At 34.4% G+C, this 20,463-nt stretch overlaps 1 protein-coding gene across 1 annotated transcript in view; it reads right to left on the bottom strand.

Annotated features, from left to right (window-relative positions):
* The window catches only part of LOC143228544 (pleckstrin homology domain-containing family G member 1-like), a 75,828-nt gene extending 58,041 nt beyond the window's left edge, over positions 1-17,787 (bottom strand). Inside the window, exon 1 of the mRNA XM_076459787.1 lies at positions 17,212-17,787. Coding sequence (XP_076315902.1) covers positions 17,212-17,410 — 199 coding nt within the window. The 5' untranslated portion in view covers positions 17,411-17,787. The remainder of the gene's footprint in view (positions 1-17,211) is intronic.
* Positions 17,788-20,463: the final 2,676 nt, after the last annotated feature.

The following is a 20,463-nucleotide window of genomic DNA, read 5'->3' as shown; positions in this document are numbered from 1 at the left end:
TGGGTTTGTCTTTAATCAGTGATGACGAGAAAACCCACTTGTAGAGAAAAATATATATGTAAAGACGGCTGATTTGGGTTGAGAAAATTTTTACGTAGAGGAGTGAAGAACATTTCGACCTTCTTCGATCATCGTCAGGTTCACAAAGAAAGAAAGAGGTAACTGACCGATAGCTGACCACATGTTTGATAGGAGCTGTGTAACTGAGTGTAGGAATGTAGAGGGCGTACTTATGTAGGACTAGAAGGAAGACAGCTAGTCATCACCACTCACCGCCTACTCTTGGGCTACTCTTTTACCAACGAATAGTGGGATTGACCGTAACATTATAACGCCCCCACGCCTGAAAGGGCGGGCATGTTTGGTGCGACCGGGATTCGAACCCGCGACTCTCGAATTACGAGTCAAACGCCTTAACACACTTGGCCATGCCAGGGCGTTGTTTTTAGTTTAAGATTGTCTCCCGGTGAGATAATGTTAAGTCTTTAAATTTACAATGTCAAAATCAGGGGCTCAATTTCCTTCACTGAAAACAGTAGATAGCCCGATGTAGATCTCCTATAAGAAAACATGTAATGGTTTTAGACTGGACAACTCACAAACGTCCACGTTCACATTGCTCTACTAACACCACGTGATTTGCATTTTACTTAAGATTGTACAATTCACATATGTCCACGTCCACACTCCTCTACTAACACCATCTAAGTCTGTCTTTGGTTTACGATTGTATAACTCACAGACGTCCGGTTGACATTCTTCTTTCGGTTAAGATTTAACTCACATACTTCCATGTTTTCGTTCTTTTACTAACATCAAGTTGTTTGTCATTGGTTTAAAAACAGATAACTCACAGAAGTCCACCTTCACAGTCTTGTACTAATATCACGTCGTTTACCTTTGATTTAAGAATAGATAACTCACAAACAGCTGTGCATATTTTACAGAGAACCAACGAAAAACGGTGTGTTTACAAAGACATCTAATGTTATATTTGCTGGAGAAATACGCATGTTGATCAAGAAATATGTCTTGAAACTTTAATTCTAGATCCACATCTTGTTGAAGTGTCAAGTCCTTCCGTAAAAATCAGAATATCTTCTTTCTCTGCGTGTCATGGGAACGCTTTAAGTTCTTCTCTTTTTTTTTTCCACGTGGCCTGGCATAGCCAAGCGTGTTAAGGCGTTCGATTAGTAATCCGAGGGTCGCGGGTTTGAATACCAGTCACACCAAAACATGCTCGCCCTTTCAGCCGTGGGGGCGTTATAATGTGACAGTCAATCCCACTATTCGTTGATAAAAGAGTAGCCCAAGAGTTGGCGGTGAGTGGTGATGACTAGCTGCCTTCCCTCTAGTCTTACACTGCTAAATTAGGGACGACTAGTGCAGATAGCCCTCGAGTAGCTTTGTGCGAAATTCAAACAAACAAACCTTATTTTCACTCTTAATTTTTTACCATAAACCCAAGATCAAATTATTAAGTTTCTGTTTGTTTTTAGCTACTTTCGAAGAATTTAGAAAAATACAAGTAGTTTTGTTTATAAACAAAACGGAGTATTATTGTATTCTGGGAGCTCAAATGACAGATAGATTGTATCCTTTATTTGCTGATTTCTTTGTTTCGGATACTCGCGCGATGTGTCGTTGCTAGTCATTCCTAGTTTCAAAGTGATAAGCTAAAGAAAGGTAGCTAATCAAGAGCTCACACCACAAATTCTTGGGCTACTCTTACTGACTGGATGGATTTGACCATCACTCGTATATCGCAACCACGTCCCAAAAACGTGGATCGCGTTGTGTTTGTGGCAACGAAACGCAAGCCACGAACCCTCAGAGTTATAAACCAGCAGGTTTATAATTGGGTCTTTGTAATCTGAATGGTTTCAACATATGTTCATATCAGATTTCTCACAAGGGAAACATAACGTGATCGTAAATTATAACAAGTTTGAAGCAAATATAAATTTTGTCTGTAGTTTACAAATTACTGTACTTATTAGTTTACAAAATGCCAAAACCTTGTACCATAATCACTTAACGTAAAACCACATCTAAAATACTGGCTCCAAGCCAACATCTGCCATTCTGTATGAGCGTCATGTGAAGAAAGCAATGAGAGGTTGTTACAAACATATGTTGGTTTTAATAAATTTATTTATTTTCATGCAGCAATAAATAACACGTGGTATGATACGATTATACCACACAGTTTATCTGTTATCAGAGATATAATCCTTCTATAATATCTATATGGTGTACGAAACCTAGTCATTCAAGGCTAGGAACTCGTCAAAACAAGTGTGCCTAGAAAATATCAATATTAAACAGAAAGATACACATATTTTAATTTAACAGAATTTCTTCATCCATATTTTCAGAAATGACCCTTAAATATGTCAAACATGACCACGCATGCATAGACAGTCTTCTGGTGGTGATGAACTAGGCCACTCTATATCCAGATTGAACAGCACCGTAGATTGTCCAGAGCAGTAAACATCCACTGGTCTCACCTCCCACATGTGCGACTGGATGGGTACACAACAGTCTTATCCTAATCCGTGAGTCTGCGCATCTGTTGTATTCACATGAACAGCGTTCGGCATTCGATGCACGTGCTGATTATGTTGACAGGTCTTTCACGGAATTGAATTAAATGTTCCTTCGAGTAAAATAAGCAATGTATGGATCATTTTGGATTAAAAGTGGCGTGATTACTCTATATCTGCTACAAAGCTGTACTTGTAATATCCCAGCCATGAAAGCGTGTTTGACCTGTATCTCATACACATCAATGTAATTGTAATATCTCAGTCGGAAAAGCATGGACACTCTATATCACATATACACCACTGTAAGTGTAAAATTCACTACCTTATTCGTGTTAGAAAAAAAAGTAATTCGTTTGGTAACACTACAGACAAAAAATGTTGTTCATAGCTAAGCTTCACCCTGAACTGTACGATGTAAAAAAGGCGGAGTTGATATTTCGCAAAGGTGTACAGTAGTTATGAATAATCTAATTTGATCGACCGAGATTAACAACTGTTAACATCAAATGTCATGTACGGCTTATAATCAAGTTTATTATATGTGTATGTTAATGGTTTTAAAAGTGCTTTATGTAACACTGTACAAATAGGTTTTAAATATATAGGCTTCTTTGATGGATGTTGAGTGTATTGTAATTAGATGTCTGAAAGGTTGTTGAGTTTTATTTCATTGGATGTTTCGATGGTTGTTGGTTGAATTACACTTGATAGATTGTTGGTTACATCATACATAATAGATTGGTGGTGGTTGCTTATATTACACTTTATAAATTGGTGTTTCTTGGTTATATTACACTTGATAGGTTGGTGTTTGTTGGTTATAGTACACTTGATATGTTGGTGTTTGTTGGTTATATTACACATAATAGATTGGTGGTTGTTGATTGATAATATAACACTTTATAAATTGTTGTTTATTGGTTATATTACACTTGATGGGTTGTTAGTTATTTTACACTTGATAGATTGGTGTTTGTAGGTTATATTATACATGATAGATTGGTGTTTGTTCTTTATATTACACTTGATAATTTGGTGTTTGTTGGTTATATTACACTTGATAGATCGATGGTTTTGATTATATTACACTCAATGGATGTTGGTTGCAGGAGAATGGGTAGGTCGATACTTTGTTTTAATATATTACAGGGTTGTTTAGTGGTTGTTGGGTAACATTACACTGGATGGTTCTATTGTTTTTCAATATATTACACTGGGTAAATGGTGATTGTTAGTTATATGGTATTGGATTTTTCAAAAGCTCTTGGTTATATTTAGACTGAATAGTTTAATGGTTTTCAGATATATGTTATTGGGTGGTTGTATGTGTCTTAGTTATATTACACTGGATGAGCAAATGAATATATTTAATTTACCTTTTCTGATGGACATGTGCTTCACAGGATATTGAACAGTTCCCGCTCGTTATGCTTGCGTCAAATCCTACAATTTCAATTTCATTAAACATATTATACATACGGATCATTCTGATGTTTTATACTAGCCTGGAAATTCAAAGGTCAGCATACAGACGTAACAACAAAAAATAATCGCGATTAGTCTAAAATCTATAGAATAACTAGACTGAGAAACAGTTAACAACATCAGCCTCTCAAAATACGCCACTCTCGTCATACTTTGTTGCTGTGCTTGAAAAACAATCAGTAACTAACTTGCGGTTAGATTATATCTTTATTGCGATAGTATTACTACAGTATTACTAAGATCATACAAATAATTCTAACTGCAGACACCGAAATCTACCAGTCCACTTGTCCTAGGCCTAATATTACTTAAGCCTGTACTAAATACGGCCTCATGTTCGATAAAGAGACGCGTTAACACTGTGACTGACTACTTTTTTGCTTAGATTAGTTAGATAACACTTTCAATACACAAATTTAAAATGTTATTCTACGATCTATCATTAGACTTTCTTAAAACTTTGATAAGGTTTTAATATGTTGTTGCATCAAATGTCATTAAAGTATAGTTACACCTGGCTTTTGTTTACATCAGTTTGCATAAAGTGCATGCGCAATTTCAGGACAGATAAGCTGAGTATCGTTGAAATAGAAGATAAGTTTAATCCAATCCTGACGAAAAACTTCCACAGTTACAATTTGTATTACTAAAAATACATTGTTTTGTAAAGTGAAAATTTGTTAAATGATACCATTTTGGTGTATCTTATTTCATTCAATGTTATTCAGTGAAGCAACAACAACAACAACAACCAAATATTCTCTTGCTATTTCTGCGTGTTTTTACTTTAGTTGTTATGTGCACAACCTAATTAACTGTTCCCATAAAATCGTCGTTACCAGCATGATGTATTATAAATAGTTTAAACGTCATGTTCTAATAATGAACTTCGACAGCAGAAGAGTTTGAAGTTTATGTAATGATAATTACTTATGATGCTCTCGATATAATATTCCAATGCAATGGCAAGGAGGAGTTTGTCTCAAGGTCAGTTTACACATCTTGTTATCTTCCACCGATTATGTCAATTTCCTTTTTCTCGTACATTGTACAGTCATATTACGGACTGGCTAAAATTGTTAACAAGGCCTAAACCATAACGTATTGTAAGTGGTAAAGTATCTACAATAATAATGCTCATTTTTTGTTTTGTTTTTGTCCAAAAAAAAATGCAGGCGCATATACTTTCAGTGAATGTAAATAAAGGCCAGACATAAATATACTTCAGTAAACATTTTGTATAATAGCATATTAAAAGTATATCACAGTCTTTTTTTTAAGGTCTAGCTCTAGGTTTATTTATTAATAGTATTAAGTACGTTAAAGTTTAACACCAACTACACAATTGGACTTATCGATTTCTGTGTCTGAAATTACAATTATTTTCTATCATTACAGAACTACTTTATTTAGAGAAGTTTTGCAGCAAAAAAGATATTAATATGGCTGTAAATCTTTTGAGGTTCTCTGGTAGTTACAATGTAGTAAGTGCACCCATTCCCTCAGTGTTTTTAAGGGACCTTAGATTTGTTAGTGTTAAACATGTAATAAACTTCTCCTTACCCGTTCAAGCCGACTCTAATCTGTATTAGTCTCAAAGTAGGGTCTAATAATCAAATTACAAATAGGTTGCTTGTAACTTACACATACAGTAAAACGTATCAGAATAATTAATTTCGTCTTGTAAATTTAGTAGTTCTAATTAAGTTAACTTGTAAACAAATTAGCATATTCAAAATTAAATGGCGAAAGTTTCTGAAACTGTATGATTAAAAATTGAAAATCTCATTTAGTATGATTAAAAATCAGTTATAATAAATACGGTCTTTCACAACTTAAGAATCAGATTTGGAAAAACCAAGACTTCATCTCAGTGAGTGTACTTGAGTATATTTATACATATAAGATTAAGTACAAGTTGGAAAAGCTGTACTATTTCATTTTCGTGTCCATTATTAGTATTGTTATTTGATTTGTTTGTCGTTAATCACAAATCTGCACAGTGGGATATGAAGCCCGAAGCCAGATTTAGAATTAGTAGTTCTTTTTTTGGTCCAAACTATAACTTGTTTCGTGTGTAACTCTAATACAAGGAATAAAAAAAGTCGAAATATTTAATTTGAACTTTACTGTCACCGTAAATAAACATGTCTAGTAAATTTCTTGTAATAAGTATGAAATTTCTATTTCCGTATTTTTACATAATGTTATAAAAGCAATTATATGATGAGAGACCATTATCAACGAAAGGAACAGTAAATGTTAACAGACGAACGGAACTCTGTAACGAAAAGGAGGAATTCTTTCGCACCCTAAATCTCACACCACCCGGCTATGGGCTTGGAGTTATTTGTGTTGAGTCTACCGCAGGGATTGAGGCCCGAATTCCAGTTATATGATATTTCAAGAAGAGTCCTGATCTATCGGTAAGGAGAGAAGCGATATAAATCTGCCACCTTTTGTTACAAGTGGTAATAATAGTAATTAAAGTTCAAAATAATAAATTTATTGTGGAAATATAATCACAAGTACAGATTCACAAAGTCAAATAATATACAAAATATTTTAAATATTAACAAGAAATTAAGGTACTAGGCTTATATTCGTCTAAATCCAGTATCAACTCATATATACAAATCGCTAAATGAATTAGACAAGCACTTGAACGTAAGCATCAGTATGAACGTTCAAATTTAAAGTTTTACATGTAAATTAATATTGCAGTTCAAACGCTATAGTTTTATTGACGTTATTGTAAATATAGGAAACGGACCTGTATGAAGCGTATTTAATAATATAGGCCTCTAGTTTTAGGTTGTTTCAGTTCTAATAGGACAATGATGAAGGTTACCTAAATTACACTATGTAACACAAATGTTGTTCCTAGATAGTATGTTATTTCTTAATTGTTTATGTTGTAAAAGTACAGAAAATGACCATTATTCCCTTCAAACTTTGCTTTTGTGGCCTGGATAATGAAACTTAGAAATTAACCTATTTTCTACGTAAAAACGGGCAAATTTGCACATTTTCATTTATATAAGGTCTGAATAAAACAACATATGAATCAAGATTTACATGTATTTATACTAAAGTTATACAAAAATGTTTAGAAGTGAGTAGTTTTTCGAGATTTGCGACTGTAATGTAAATCACTTTCCCGTATCAGCCTCTAAATAGTCTCCCATCATGTTTTCGTTATGCGCTCCCAGGTGACGAAAGATAACTCGATAGATTTTAACATTAAAGTTAAGTCACGCGTAAAAAATGCCATTATCTGGCAAAAATAAAAAACTAAGAGAATAATAAAGTTGACATTAAGTGGAAACAGCATTATTTTATGTGGCGATAGATTAGTTTTCACAACCAAAAGGCTATCATCGTATGAAAACATAATGGCCGTAAAACTGTAACAGATTTACTATTGTACTTTTTTTAGTACCTACGTTTGTTTCAGTATAGTTTTAATTATGTGGCCCCGGGTTCGATCCCCGGCACCTCCACAACGTCATTCTTTAGAGGCCCGGCATGGCCTAGCGCGTAAGGCGTGCGACTCGTAATCCAAGGGTCGGGTTCGCGCCCGAGTCGCGTCAAACATGCTCGCCCTCCCAGCCGTGGGGGCGTTATAATGTGACGGTCAATCCCACTTTTCGTTGGTAAAAGAGTAGCCCAAGAGTTGGCGGTGGGTGGTGATGACTAGCTGCCTTCCCTCTAGTCTTACACTGCTAAATTAGAGACGGATAGCACAGATAGCCCTCGAGTAGCTTTGTGCGAAATTCCCAAACAAACAAACAAAAAACAATTTAATTATGCATGCAACTTATATTGTTGGATGCATATTGCGCAAGTCCCGCCAGTTCTAAATTTGTAGAAAATTATTGAGAGTAATAATCAACAATATTTGGTTTACAAAAACACTAGCATATTCGAACTTTGTTGAAAGTTCTAGTCTTGCTTGATTCGTATCAAAGCAGCTAGCCGAGAAACAGGAAGAGATTATTATTATTAATCATTTAAAGCAAGTGTGCTATAAGCCGTGGAAGATATAATTGTGATTAACGCTTATTGATTGGAAAACTAAAGAATTGGACCAGAAACGTTTACAGACTTCGAACATTACAAACCGTTCAAGTTCAGTAGATTAACTTCGAACGTTAGTATTTCTTCGAGGCATTAAATATCTTCATTACTAAAAAGTCAACGGTGTCAGGCCAAGCAAGCTAGCTAGCTTTAGCGAGGAAGTCAAAACGTTGTTCTCCCCTTATCAACAAAAGTGTTAATACCCATACCAGCCGTTCTGAGATACATTTTTATTTCAAGTGGGTTTCTCGTCATCAAGAACAACCCAGAATTAACGTGCTAGTGTCGTGGACCTGGATCGTCGATAAAATATTCAGTTCTAGTCCGGGTATAAAACTCAGTATTATCTGTTAAGTTTGTAAAACTGTTGTACATAAACCACCATTTGTAATAACAGTTAGTAATAACCGTTATTATAAATTATTATTTTTTGTTTGTAAATTAAAATATAATTGTGTTAGAAACGAAAGTCGTGTGTATCAATCTTGTTGGCAAACATTCAAATTCAATACATATCGATATTTAATTGAGTTATAAATTAAAATTTCTGTTTATTTGAAATCGTAATACGTAACATAATAATTCGGAGACTCGCCCGAAATAAATTATAATACGTAGCAATACTATTTCGCGAATTCTTTAGCGACATTGGACTCTTCTGTTTTTTAAACTACAACTATTTTGTTTGTTCTAGTATAAAATCCCGAAAATTAATGAAACCGTCATGATTTTATCGTTGTGAAGGTCAATGACATATGACTCAAAATAATCATTGGGTGCACTTGAAGTTAGGCCTAGAAGTCTGAAATACTCTCAGCTATGTCATGTCCTAAAACAAAGAACACATATCACAACTCCAAATTTTTATGGTTTTGAGGCCTCTACGCAGAATGTTTGAAAAGGGGTTTTTAATTTGTGAAATCACATTTAACACACATTATGAGAAGCACAATCAGCATGAAAAGCATGCTAATTTTACAAAAAATTTGTAAAAAAATAGGAGGTTAGGCCGAACACACCCGCCCTGCGTACGTGTGTGGCTTTACTCTTGATTGTTGGATATGATTTTTCTAAAAATAAAACTGTTATAACAGGTTTTGTGCAATACAGTTGGTCATGGTATAATAACTTAACGTAACATATTGTTAATACAGATGATAATCAACTCTCCACAGTCGTGTACTTTTTATCAAAGATGCACAGAGATCGAACCACGTATAGTAAAACCTGTCTAAGTCGGAATCTGCATAGAGCGGAAACCAGTACAAGCCGGAAATATCATATTTTTGCAACATTATCTTAATATTTCTCTTATAAAAGGCCCTCGAAATGGCAGAATCTGCATAGTGCGGACGGAGAACAATTTTTCACCTACCTCATCTATCAACAAGTAGAATTAGAACCTGAGTAAGGCGGAAAAATGTTTTTGATTAAATATTAATTTGTTATTTAACTACTAATTTCTTTAAATATTAATAAATTCCTGTTTAATCAACCATTTCTTTAAATAATAATAAATTATTGTTTAATTAACAATCTGTCTAAATATTAATAAATTCTCAGACAATTTGTTACAGTAAGTATTGTTAAGTATATTCTGTTCTTTTTTCTTTCGTCATTATTCTGGAGGTAGCTATTTGAAAGAACGATTGACTGCACTTTTGGTCACATTTGCTGATGGGAGAAACTATAGAAACCATGGGTAATATGTAAAAGTGAAAATCCGTGCTGTTTCAAAAATTTAAGGAAGAATCAACTTCCTGTGGAATGGAAAGCGAATAATAAATCATGGATGACAAGTGCTATATTCAAGGAATTTTTGAACAAATTAAACAAAAGAATGGAACAAAAAAATAGGAATATTTTACTTTTCCTAAATAATGTAACTTGTCACCCAAAAGTTCAACCTTCAAATGTTCGTTTAGTCTTTCCACCTCCATCTACAACATCAATTCTACAGCCACTAGGTAACAGAATTATACAGTGTATAAAATTGAAATACAGAAAATTGATGCTTCAGCATATTATTGCAAACATGGACGACTGTAAGAAAGCATTTTAAATAACCATAAAAATTAACGTGTTAGATGCAATTGCATTTGTAAGTCATTCAATCAAATGTGCAAAAGATGAATGTGCAATAAAGTGCTTTCGAAATTGTGGATTTATTTTTGATAATGGTGGAGATTGTGGAAAAGTTGTTTGTTATGTCGATTCTAGTGAAATCCAAACTCTGAGAGATTGATGCAGATGATTCTGTGAACGCGGAAAGTTTTATGACCGTTGACAAAAATGTTTTAACATAAACTGATGAAACTGATTTAAATCTATAATAGAACCACAAGATGGTAACAGTGTGAGAGATTCAGAAGATGAACAAAATGGAAAAAATAATGAGGAAATAGAAATTCTTACTTCATCGCAAATGTTAAGTTATTATATTAACGCTATCAAATTGTATGCAAAAATGAAGGGTGAAAATGAACTTCATGAAAAGGCCGAAGAATTGGCGTTCTCTTTCAACTGCATGAGAAAGCCCATCAAAAAAACGAAACAGTTGAAATTGGACACTTTCTTCAAAAAAGATTTTGTGTATTTCTGTATATTTTGAATTCTATTTTTGTTCTTATTCTAATAAATATGGTATAAACAGTATAATAAATTTATTCACAAATGTCTTACTTCCCTTCAGTCAAGCAAGTATAACGTTTCGCTCAAAAATTATATATAATTAAGGAAATTCAAGTTCACTGCCTAAGCCGAAAAACCTGCTTAAGCCGGAAATTTTACTTGACCCCATGTGATTCTGCCTTAGACAGGTTTTACTGTGTTTTATCGTTATAAGCCTATAAAATTACAACAAACAGAATCCTATCGTATTCATGCTTGAAATTTACAGTTTGGGAACATTTTATACGAATAATAATTTTACGATGCAAAAGACGTATAACAGAACTTTTGATTTCACTAACAATCTTACAATACAAAGAACAGTTCAGTTTCCAGCAGTGGACACAGCAGATAGCACATTGTTGTTCTGCGCTGAAACAAACACGCTCAATAATAATATGGAGTTCGATCCTCTTTGGTGAACAAAAGGTAGGTAGCCTATTGTGTAGCTTTCACCTTCAATAAAATTGATTTTTCATGGAATTATATTCTCAAAAAATTAAGTACATATTCATGATATAATAGAAAAAAAGGTTGAGGCCAGAGATGCTAAATAATTTATTTTTTATCTCTCTCTTTGTCAGTATGTAAAGGCTTGTGGACGATAAATAGACACAATAACTAAAACCGCTGTGATCGCGAGCTCGAGTTGTTCTCGTGTTTGTTTGACTAATGCAAAGCTACGTGGCTACTTGCGCTCTGTCCACTTTGAGGAACTGAACCACCGTGGTACTCCTTTTCTTTTTGGTGGAACATATACAGTTTATTTAACTACGGTTCAGAAACCTGAGGTACAAAAAGGTACTCAGAAACCGGATGATTATAAGAAAGTTACTAAAAACATTAAAGTTACCTCTACATATACCAGAAATATCAATATATGTCCGTACATTTACCTCTACATATACCATAAACAGCAATATCTGTCCGTAATGTAGCGTCTACATAAACTAGAAAAAGAAATATCGCCTCATAAAGTTAGCCTATGTATACCATACAGAGCAATAACGACCCATAAAGTTTACACATAAATATACCAAAAAATTACAACAATAACCCTTAAATATATATAAATAAACATACACTCGACTATCTATGATTCTACGATAAAAATATTTCAAACTTACATAAATGAATTACACACAGTCTAATAACAATATTTAAATTCAAAAATGAATTATATTGAAGCGAATAATAAATACTTTTAAAATTCAGAAATGAATTATATTCGAAAATCCCCAATTGATTTTCTTAAAGGAATATACGAAGTGTATTAATGTATTAAATGCATAAAAATAACACTCCGTGATGACGAGAAAACCCACTTGTAGAGAAAATTAGTACCTTCTCTACCCATACCAGCCGTTTTTAAAGATATAAAAAATAACACTGATTTAGTGTTTCTTGACGTTTAATAGGCTTAAACTATCCCATGATAAATAAATGTTATGTCTGCATAAATTAACTGTCACATAAATGTATTTGTTGATTCCGTACTTCTAAAACAATATTAATTTAAAAAAACAAACACGTGTTGCCATTCTGCCGAACTGGTTCGATAAGTTGTAATTCTGTGTTAATTCATCGAATTCATTTCATAGATTGGCATGCAATTAAAATTTCTCATTATATCATTTTTCGCCAATTTTGCGCTAAAATTTGGGTCAACTTTTACAGTTAAAGGAGGAAAAAACACTGTTTTGAATTTCGCGCCAAGCTGAACGAGGGCTATCTGCGCTAACCTTCCTTAATTTAGCAATGTATGATTAGAGGGCAGGCAGCTAGTCATAACCACATACCGCCAACTCTTGAGCTACTTTTTCACCAACGAACAGTGGGATTGAACGAACGTTATAACGCCCCCACGGCTGAAAGTGCGAGCATGTTTGGTGTGACGGGGATTCGAACCCGTGACATTCAGATACGAAGTCAAGCGCCCTAACCATCTAGCCAGGCTGGGCCGGAGAAAAAATAAAGTAGCCCTTTCGTTTAAACCGAAGGCCTAGCAAAATGTTTGGAAAAATAAAACGGTGGCAAGATCATGTTGACGCTGTTAACGCAGAAGGAAACGAATAACAACTGGATTCGATACAGTTTTGCTCCAATATGAAAAATAGGCCTACATCAGAACTTTTAAAAATATGTAATTAATAATAAAAAATACTAATGTTTTCAAATAAAATTGTTCTCAAATATATATATATATATATATAGGCGTCGCATTCTTTTCTGGGCATTCTCAGAAAGACCGAGCGTGACCTACTGTTATTGTGCTCAAACTGTGAATCCGATTATTCAGGATTCGCTGTACTTTGCTGCACAAAAAAGTTTAAAATCACCAGAGAAGGGGCGCCCTAGCCCAAACCATTGTAAGCATTAAACATCTATTTAACATTAACCATTTTCTATGGAATAAATTTCACTCTTTTTGTTTCGATTTTATCTTATTATTGTGACTTTTTAGCTAACACAAGTAAAATATTAATCTATCGCTTAATTTATTTGTTATGCACGAGCTTATAGATTAGCCATGATATTTGGCACAGGACAGAAACTAACACTGAGCAGTGGTTTGTCAGCTTTGTCTGAAGGAGAGACGTTATATATTTACGTTGTCTTACGTAGTTTAATGTGTTGACAAAATTTCACTAGTTGGATTTAATAAATAGTAATTTTATGCCAAGAATCAATGGTAATTAGAAATGGTGAGTTGATCCTGACCCTGTTAAATTAGGTCACATTAGGTCATGTTACAAGTATGGAATAAACGATAACATATCTTCGTCTATCGCGGTAATCAGACCTATTTGCGTTGGAAAAAGCTCAGTGACGTCAGCAGGCCTGGCTTCCGTCAAACACATCCTGAACCCAATAATACAGATATGGTTTCCGATCGATGCAACGTTTATCAACAAACCCATGTTGTGAGCAGTCTTGGTTTAAAACTATGCAATATTCTAAAGTGTTGGACATCTATATTTTGTGTATACACATTTCTGTATACAATATCGTAACATAGCTAGGTTGAGTGGACTATTTAAAAAAAAAAGCAAGCTTGAATTTTCTTTAGAAAACTAACTCGATATCGTACATGCATCGTTTCTAGTTTCAAAAAAGCGGCGTTCAAAACATTATTGTACAAATAAAACAAAGTCGTGTTTCATGTTATATTATTGAGACTGAAATACAATCTGTATGATGGTCTAAAATAAATTTTTTAGCACTTGTGTTCTTTGATCTAGAAAGGAAGATAATTAGTAATTATTAAAATATTTTTATGAATTAACCGCACTTAAATCTGGAAAAAATACCAATAACATATCGCAAATATTTAAAAGACAGTACATTAACTGATACACGTGTTACTATCTTTAAAATACCAAGAACTATACGAAATTTTGGCTGATTATGAGATGAATTCAGACAAGTATGACATGTATGCTTACTTTTTGTACGTTATCTAAAGACTCAATGCAATCTCCACAATCAAAATATAGTATACTGAAGGGTGGAAAAATATGACTAACTCAACCCCCCATCCAATAACCCAGTAGTATGTCTGTGGACTTATACTACTAGATACCGAGTTTCGATACCCGTATTGGGCAGAGCACAGATAGCCCATTGTTTAGCTTTATACTTAACAACAACACAGAAAAAAATTACAGGTCAGTGTATTGTTACAGCTAGTTCAAATATAAAACGTCTTTATTTTCATGTTTCTATATACTTTAAAATCAGTGATAAACTACAACTTTTAAGCTGAGAGTGATTAGGACGTAAATATTTTCAAAACGTGGTATTCTACTTCTAGAGGTTGAAAAGCAAAAAGTAGTTTCTGAAGAATTTCCTTGCAAACAAACACGTTCACTTTTACTGTTTGAAACTGAACAAGAGAATTTAATGTTTATATAAAGTAATAAACAATAGTATTTCAACACATTTTAGGCCAATTACACAGAGATGACAAGAAAAACTATATAATTAGGTCAGTAATTTTAAGATTATTTTTTGTTCTCTTTTTTGTTCTTCACATACGACTTAACAACTTTTTTATATTTATCACAGCACCTTGTAATTATATGGCTGCCCCTAACTTAATGACACCTAAAATTTTACTTAGCAAAAAGTTACATTGTCCTCCCAAAGTTGTTAATCACTAGAGTACAGGACTTCGACAATCCTGAAAGTAAAAGGTGAAAATCATTACTGATGTGTTGGCATCAAATCATTTAAAATATGTATAGTTTCGTATACATTTATATTACTTTTCCGTGCGTTTTTGTCAGTTGCAGCATAATTAGTCTTATAAGCTTGGCTTGAAAACACTTTGAATCAATAAATGCAGTTAAAATTATGTTGATGATAAAAAACAATAAAAAAGACTATGATAAGTTTACTATGACAAACGTCTGTCTGAGAAACTTTCCAGAGTTAACTGGCATATATATTTACACACCCAGATGAGGGTTGACTCATCACTACTTTCCTTTTTATTTTGTCTAGAAGTGCAATTTACTTTTATCCTTTAATGTTGCACGTTAAGCATTAAAATGTAGCGAATTATTGACAGACTGCTCGTCTTCAGCGACTTAGTTTGCTCCTAGTTCAACACACAGCCTCTTGTTAACTGAAAGGGAGATTAACCAGAGCTCGTGCCCATCCCAACAACAGAACGGATTTTATGCAGCATACGATCTTAAGATAACAATAAGAATGGAAAGATTTCAATAGCCATTTTCTCATCATAAATATGAAAACCAATCAAGGCTTGTTCTTCACTAAAATATTATTTACGTAAATTATTCATGTTTTTTCTTTCGGTCATAATATATAATTTTAATAATTTTAGCTTTAATAACTAGTATAATGGTTTTAATGTTGTTTTAATATCCATATTTGTTTCAATTTAGTATATATTTAGAAGTATATGTAACTTATATTGTTAAATGTGTATTGCGCAAGTCCCGCATGTTCTCTAAATTTGTAGAAAATTCTTGAGCGTAAGAATCAATAATATACTAGGTGTTTACGTAATACTAGTGATTGACAGTTTCGTTGCCAAGTGAACTTTCGAGAACGTCTCCTAAAAAAAGTTTATAAATAAACGCGCCAAGAGACAAAAATGTTATTGTTAGTCAGCTATAGTCAGTATACTATAGGCCTCGGAAGCTATAATTGTGATTAACATTTATTAATCGGGAAACTACAGATATTTGACCAGGAAGGTTTTGATTTCGAACATTACAAACCATCTACCTTCTGTGAATTAACTTCGGACGTCAGCATTTTCACGAGGACATTAGATATTGCTGTCGGTGTAAAACTTACGTGTGCTTCGAGCTCGCAATCCCGTCAAAAGAAGTGTACCTGTTTATCAACATAGAAATAATTTGCTCTCTGTCGAGAAACGGCCCGGCATGGCCAAGCATGTTAAGGCGTGCGACTCGCAATCTGAGGGTCGCGGGTTCGCATCCCAGTCGCGCCAAACATGCTCGCCCTTTCAGCATGGGGCGTTATAATGTGACGGTCAATTCCACTATTCGTTGGTAAAAGAGTTGGCGGTGGGTGGTGATGACTAGCTGCCTTCCTTCTAGTCTTACACTGCTAAATTAGGGACGGCTAACACAGATAGCCCTCGAGTAGCTTTGTACGAAATTAAAAAAAAAAAAACTGTCGAGAAAAGATTCAGTTCCAGACCATATAGAAGACTCAGTATTGTCTGTAAGTTTGAAAAACTCGTATATATAAATTATTTGTATCGTATTTAATTTGTATTGTTGTTTGTATATTAAAATATATTTGTTAAGAAAGAAAATTGTGCGTATCAATCTTGTTGGCAAATATAAATTTAATACATATCGACATTTAATTAACTTATAAATTTAAATTTCTGGCTATTTGAAATCGCTAAGCCAAACGTACATAAATTAAATCGGAGACTCGTCCGAGATAAGTTATAAAACGTAGCACTGGTAATGATATTAAATACAGCTATAGTATTCTTTAAACCAGGCCCGGCATGGCGAAGCTTGTTAAGGCGTGCGACTTGTAATCTGAGGGTCGCGGGTTCGCATCCCGGTCGCGCCAAACATGCTCGCCCTTTCAGCCGTGGGGGCGTTGTAAAGTCACGGTCAATCTCACTATTCGTTGGTAAAAGAGTAGCCCAAGAGTTGGCGGTGGGTGGTGATGACTAGCTGCCTTCCCTCTAGTCTTACACTGCTAAATTAGGGACGGCTAGCACAGATAGCCCTCGAGTAGCTTTGTGCGAAATTCCTAAACAAACAAACAAATAAACAATTCTTTAAACCAGCCAACAAAATGTCGTTTCCCATACATACAAATATTTGAATAAACGTAAATCCGAAGCTATTATGTAAGACTAAAATTTATACAAAATAAATAATGAAATTTCACATCTTACCAAAAAAATCCTCCCATTTAAGGGAATCATCCGAATCACAATCCTGGTTTCCGTCATGTTGAACACGCAAATAACTCGTGTGGTGTTTATCTACACATTTGTTTTCAGTGCCGAAGGATGTTGTCCTGGTGTGACCTTTGGATACCCTTGGACGTATGGGTTGGTAGGTCCGATCTCCGAGCCCTGCTTGCATCACCATTCGTGCTATGAAAAATGTGTCAATCTGTGTGTGTCACAAAATATATGTAAATATAGAAATTCCACAGACCTATGGAAAACTTTCGACATCAAGGTTAAAAATCTGACCTCCTGCTTCTAATACAACGTTTAAGATTAAAGTTCCCTTCTGACAGTTCTGTTCAACTTAAAAGACAGAAGAAAGGACAAAGTGCATCCTCATCATTAAAACATGCTATCCAGCTTTTCTCGAATATTTTCTTTACAGCATTACACTTTTCAGTCGTCGCGTAGCACAAATTCGTCCCAACTCAGGTCATCGCTACTGTTCAACTAAAGCTTTCCAGTATTCCAGCTTGCAACCGTTTACGAAGTAGCCACATAATAAACGAGTCCATTTTCATACAGAAGGGAGATACTGACATCTATGTAGGAGCATTATTTATTTATATAATCGGGTCTCACAATTGTATCGCCACACAGCCTGGTTTAGAGCAAAGAAACCGAATTCGATGCGGAAGTGTCACATGAATTTTTCAGTTTTATGATATTTATACCGAAAAATTTTAAGAAGCGAAATTAATGCTTGACTTTAAATCAACGCAAACATTTTTTTCTTACTCTGCTTGATAAGCTCATCAGAATAGTGGTAATAAACTCAGTTTGATTGAGAATTAAAACTATTTTACTGCGCTTAATGATACAAGTATAAATGTTACAACTGAGCACAACTTTAAATTATAATCAAATCAGCATCATCAACACAGACCTGTTACTTTAGTTATCAGTACCCCGGTGGTTAGCTGTAAGTTTGAGAATTCGGGATTCAATTTCAATAGCGATCACAGCTCAGACAGCCTATCTATTGTGCATCTTTACGCTAATATACTTTTTGAGTGTCACAAATTCTCGCCGTTTGATCGTGAAATTGGCAGTTTTCTATTTCTTCTTAACACAGTTTTAATAATTTTTGTATTTTCAGCTTTTATCGCATTAAAACTGCATCTATGGGTTACAAGTGTCAATCCGGCATGGACAGGTGGGTTAAGACGTTCGACTCGTAATATGAGGGTCACAGGTTCGTATCCCCGTCGAGCCAAACATGCTCACCCTTTCAGCTGTGGGGGCATTATAATGTGACGGTCAATCCCACTATTTGTTGGTAAAAGAGTAGCCCAAGAGTTGGCGGTGGGTGGTGATGACTAGATGTCTTCCCTCTAGTCTTACACTGCTAATTTAGGGACGGCTATCGCAGATATCCCTCGAGTATCTGCGCGAAATTAAAAAAAACAAACAAATACAAGTGTCAATTGGGAAGTTGGCGTACTTATTCTACTTCCTGCGTTTAATAAACTTTCGTACTGTAATATAAACATATATACATGTATGAAGAGGTAGTCTTACATTTGCACACATATATATTTTAGAAGATAATAATCTTGAGGTTTCTGTCTTGTTTAGATTTTTACTGGCCAGAAAAAAATAGCCATAATTCTGTTTTTTAATATAGTTTTGTCTAAAGCGCTAAGAATTAAATATTTCGTTTCTCTGAGTACGTATTAAATGGTCTCTTTACTATCCAAATCGTTGTTCAGGCAAATTAATAAGCACAAAAGAACCAATATTTTTAGTATATGGATGGATGTAAACGGTTATTAGTAATAGTGCTATTACATTTGGTTTCTCGGTTGCTGCAAATCATTTTGGCCACGGTTCGTGATGATTACTTACACGGTTCTTATATATTAGGAAGGAAGGCCTCGTCGACCTTGAATTTCGCAGATGTAGAGTGGATGACGTATCATACATATTATTCTATGCTTCTGCACATTAGTTATATGGTAGCTGACTTTAAAAAAAAACACAAAAAACGTTTTTCATAAAAAATGAAAAACAAACATCTTTACAAAACCTATTAAGGTTACGGGATAAGGCCTATATCTTTAAATAAAATACTGAACATAGCATCAATTTAAAACAACTGCATATTTGACTGGTATCCAACCGATTAAACCGAAACCTCCGTCGTTTGTTAGTACGTATAAAACTATGTGTCATTAAATTAATATACACTGGTGTGGAAACTATGCTGTTAAATATAGTTGTGTTAAGTATAAAGCAATATATAATCTGAATAATATTCGATTAAAATATATAGGGTAAAGACATGGAGATACCTAGTTTATACAAACTTACATAGCAGTTAAGCTTGCACATACATTTGGAGGACGTAGAAGTCGTCTTGGCTCCGACTGTTTGGTCTCAAAATAGCCAGAGATTAGATCCCACTTGAAAGAAAACAACGTTAATAGCAAGTCTCTTCATCTCAAAAATAGCTTTATGTCAAGTAAAAACAACCTTAGGTCACACTCCCAATAGGCTTGTTTTTCAGGTACATATGGAACACAAAATCAGACAGTATGTGGCAACTTTAGCTTAAAATTTGTATAATTAATTATTAAAATATGTGGCCCGGCATGGCCAAGCGTGTTAAGGCGTGCGAATCGTAATCTGAGGGTCGCGGGTTCGCATCCCCGTCGCGCCAAACATGGTCGCCCTTTCAGCCGTGGGGACGTTATAATGTTACGATCAATCCCACTATTCGTTGATAAAAGAGTGGCCCAACAGTTGGCGGTGGCTTTTCTCTAGTCTTACACTGCTAAATTAGGGACGGCTAGCACAGATAGCCCTCTCTCGAGTAGTTTTGCGCGAAATTCAAAAAACAAAAAAAACAAACAATTAAAATATGTAACTATATAAATATTTGTATCTCCCAAGTATGGCATTTTTACACAACTTTATCGTGCATTTTCTAATTAATCCAAACAATCGCATTACTGTTCTTCAATCAATTCATCTGATCACACAGATTTTCAAACTCACATAATTATAAAGCATTTTGTTACTGTAAGCATTCGTGTACCTAATGGAGCAGATTTTGGTATTTCTTTTAGCTACTAGTTCAACATGGATATCAAGTTCATTACTAGTAAAGTGCTTTATGTACATTTCATGAGTGATGCAGTTTGATGTCACTTTCCTGCACTAAAATTTGCCCAAATATCCTGATTGGTG

Source organism: Tachypleus tridentatus, chromosome 10 (genome assembly GCF_004210375.1).
Source record: "Tachypleus tridentatus isolate NWPU-2018 chromosome 10, ASM421037v1, whole genome shotgun sequence".
Lineage (NCBI taxonomy): Eukaryota > Metazoa > Arthropoda > Merostomata > Xiphosura > Limulidae > Tachypleus > Tachypleus tridentatus.
Note: the sequence above shows the minus strand (reverse complement) of the source record. Positions and strands in the feature narration are given on the sequence as shown.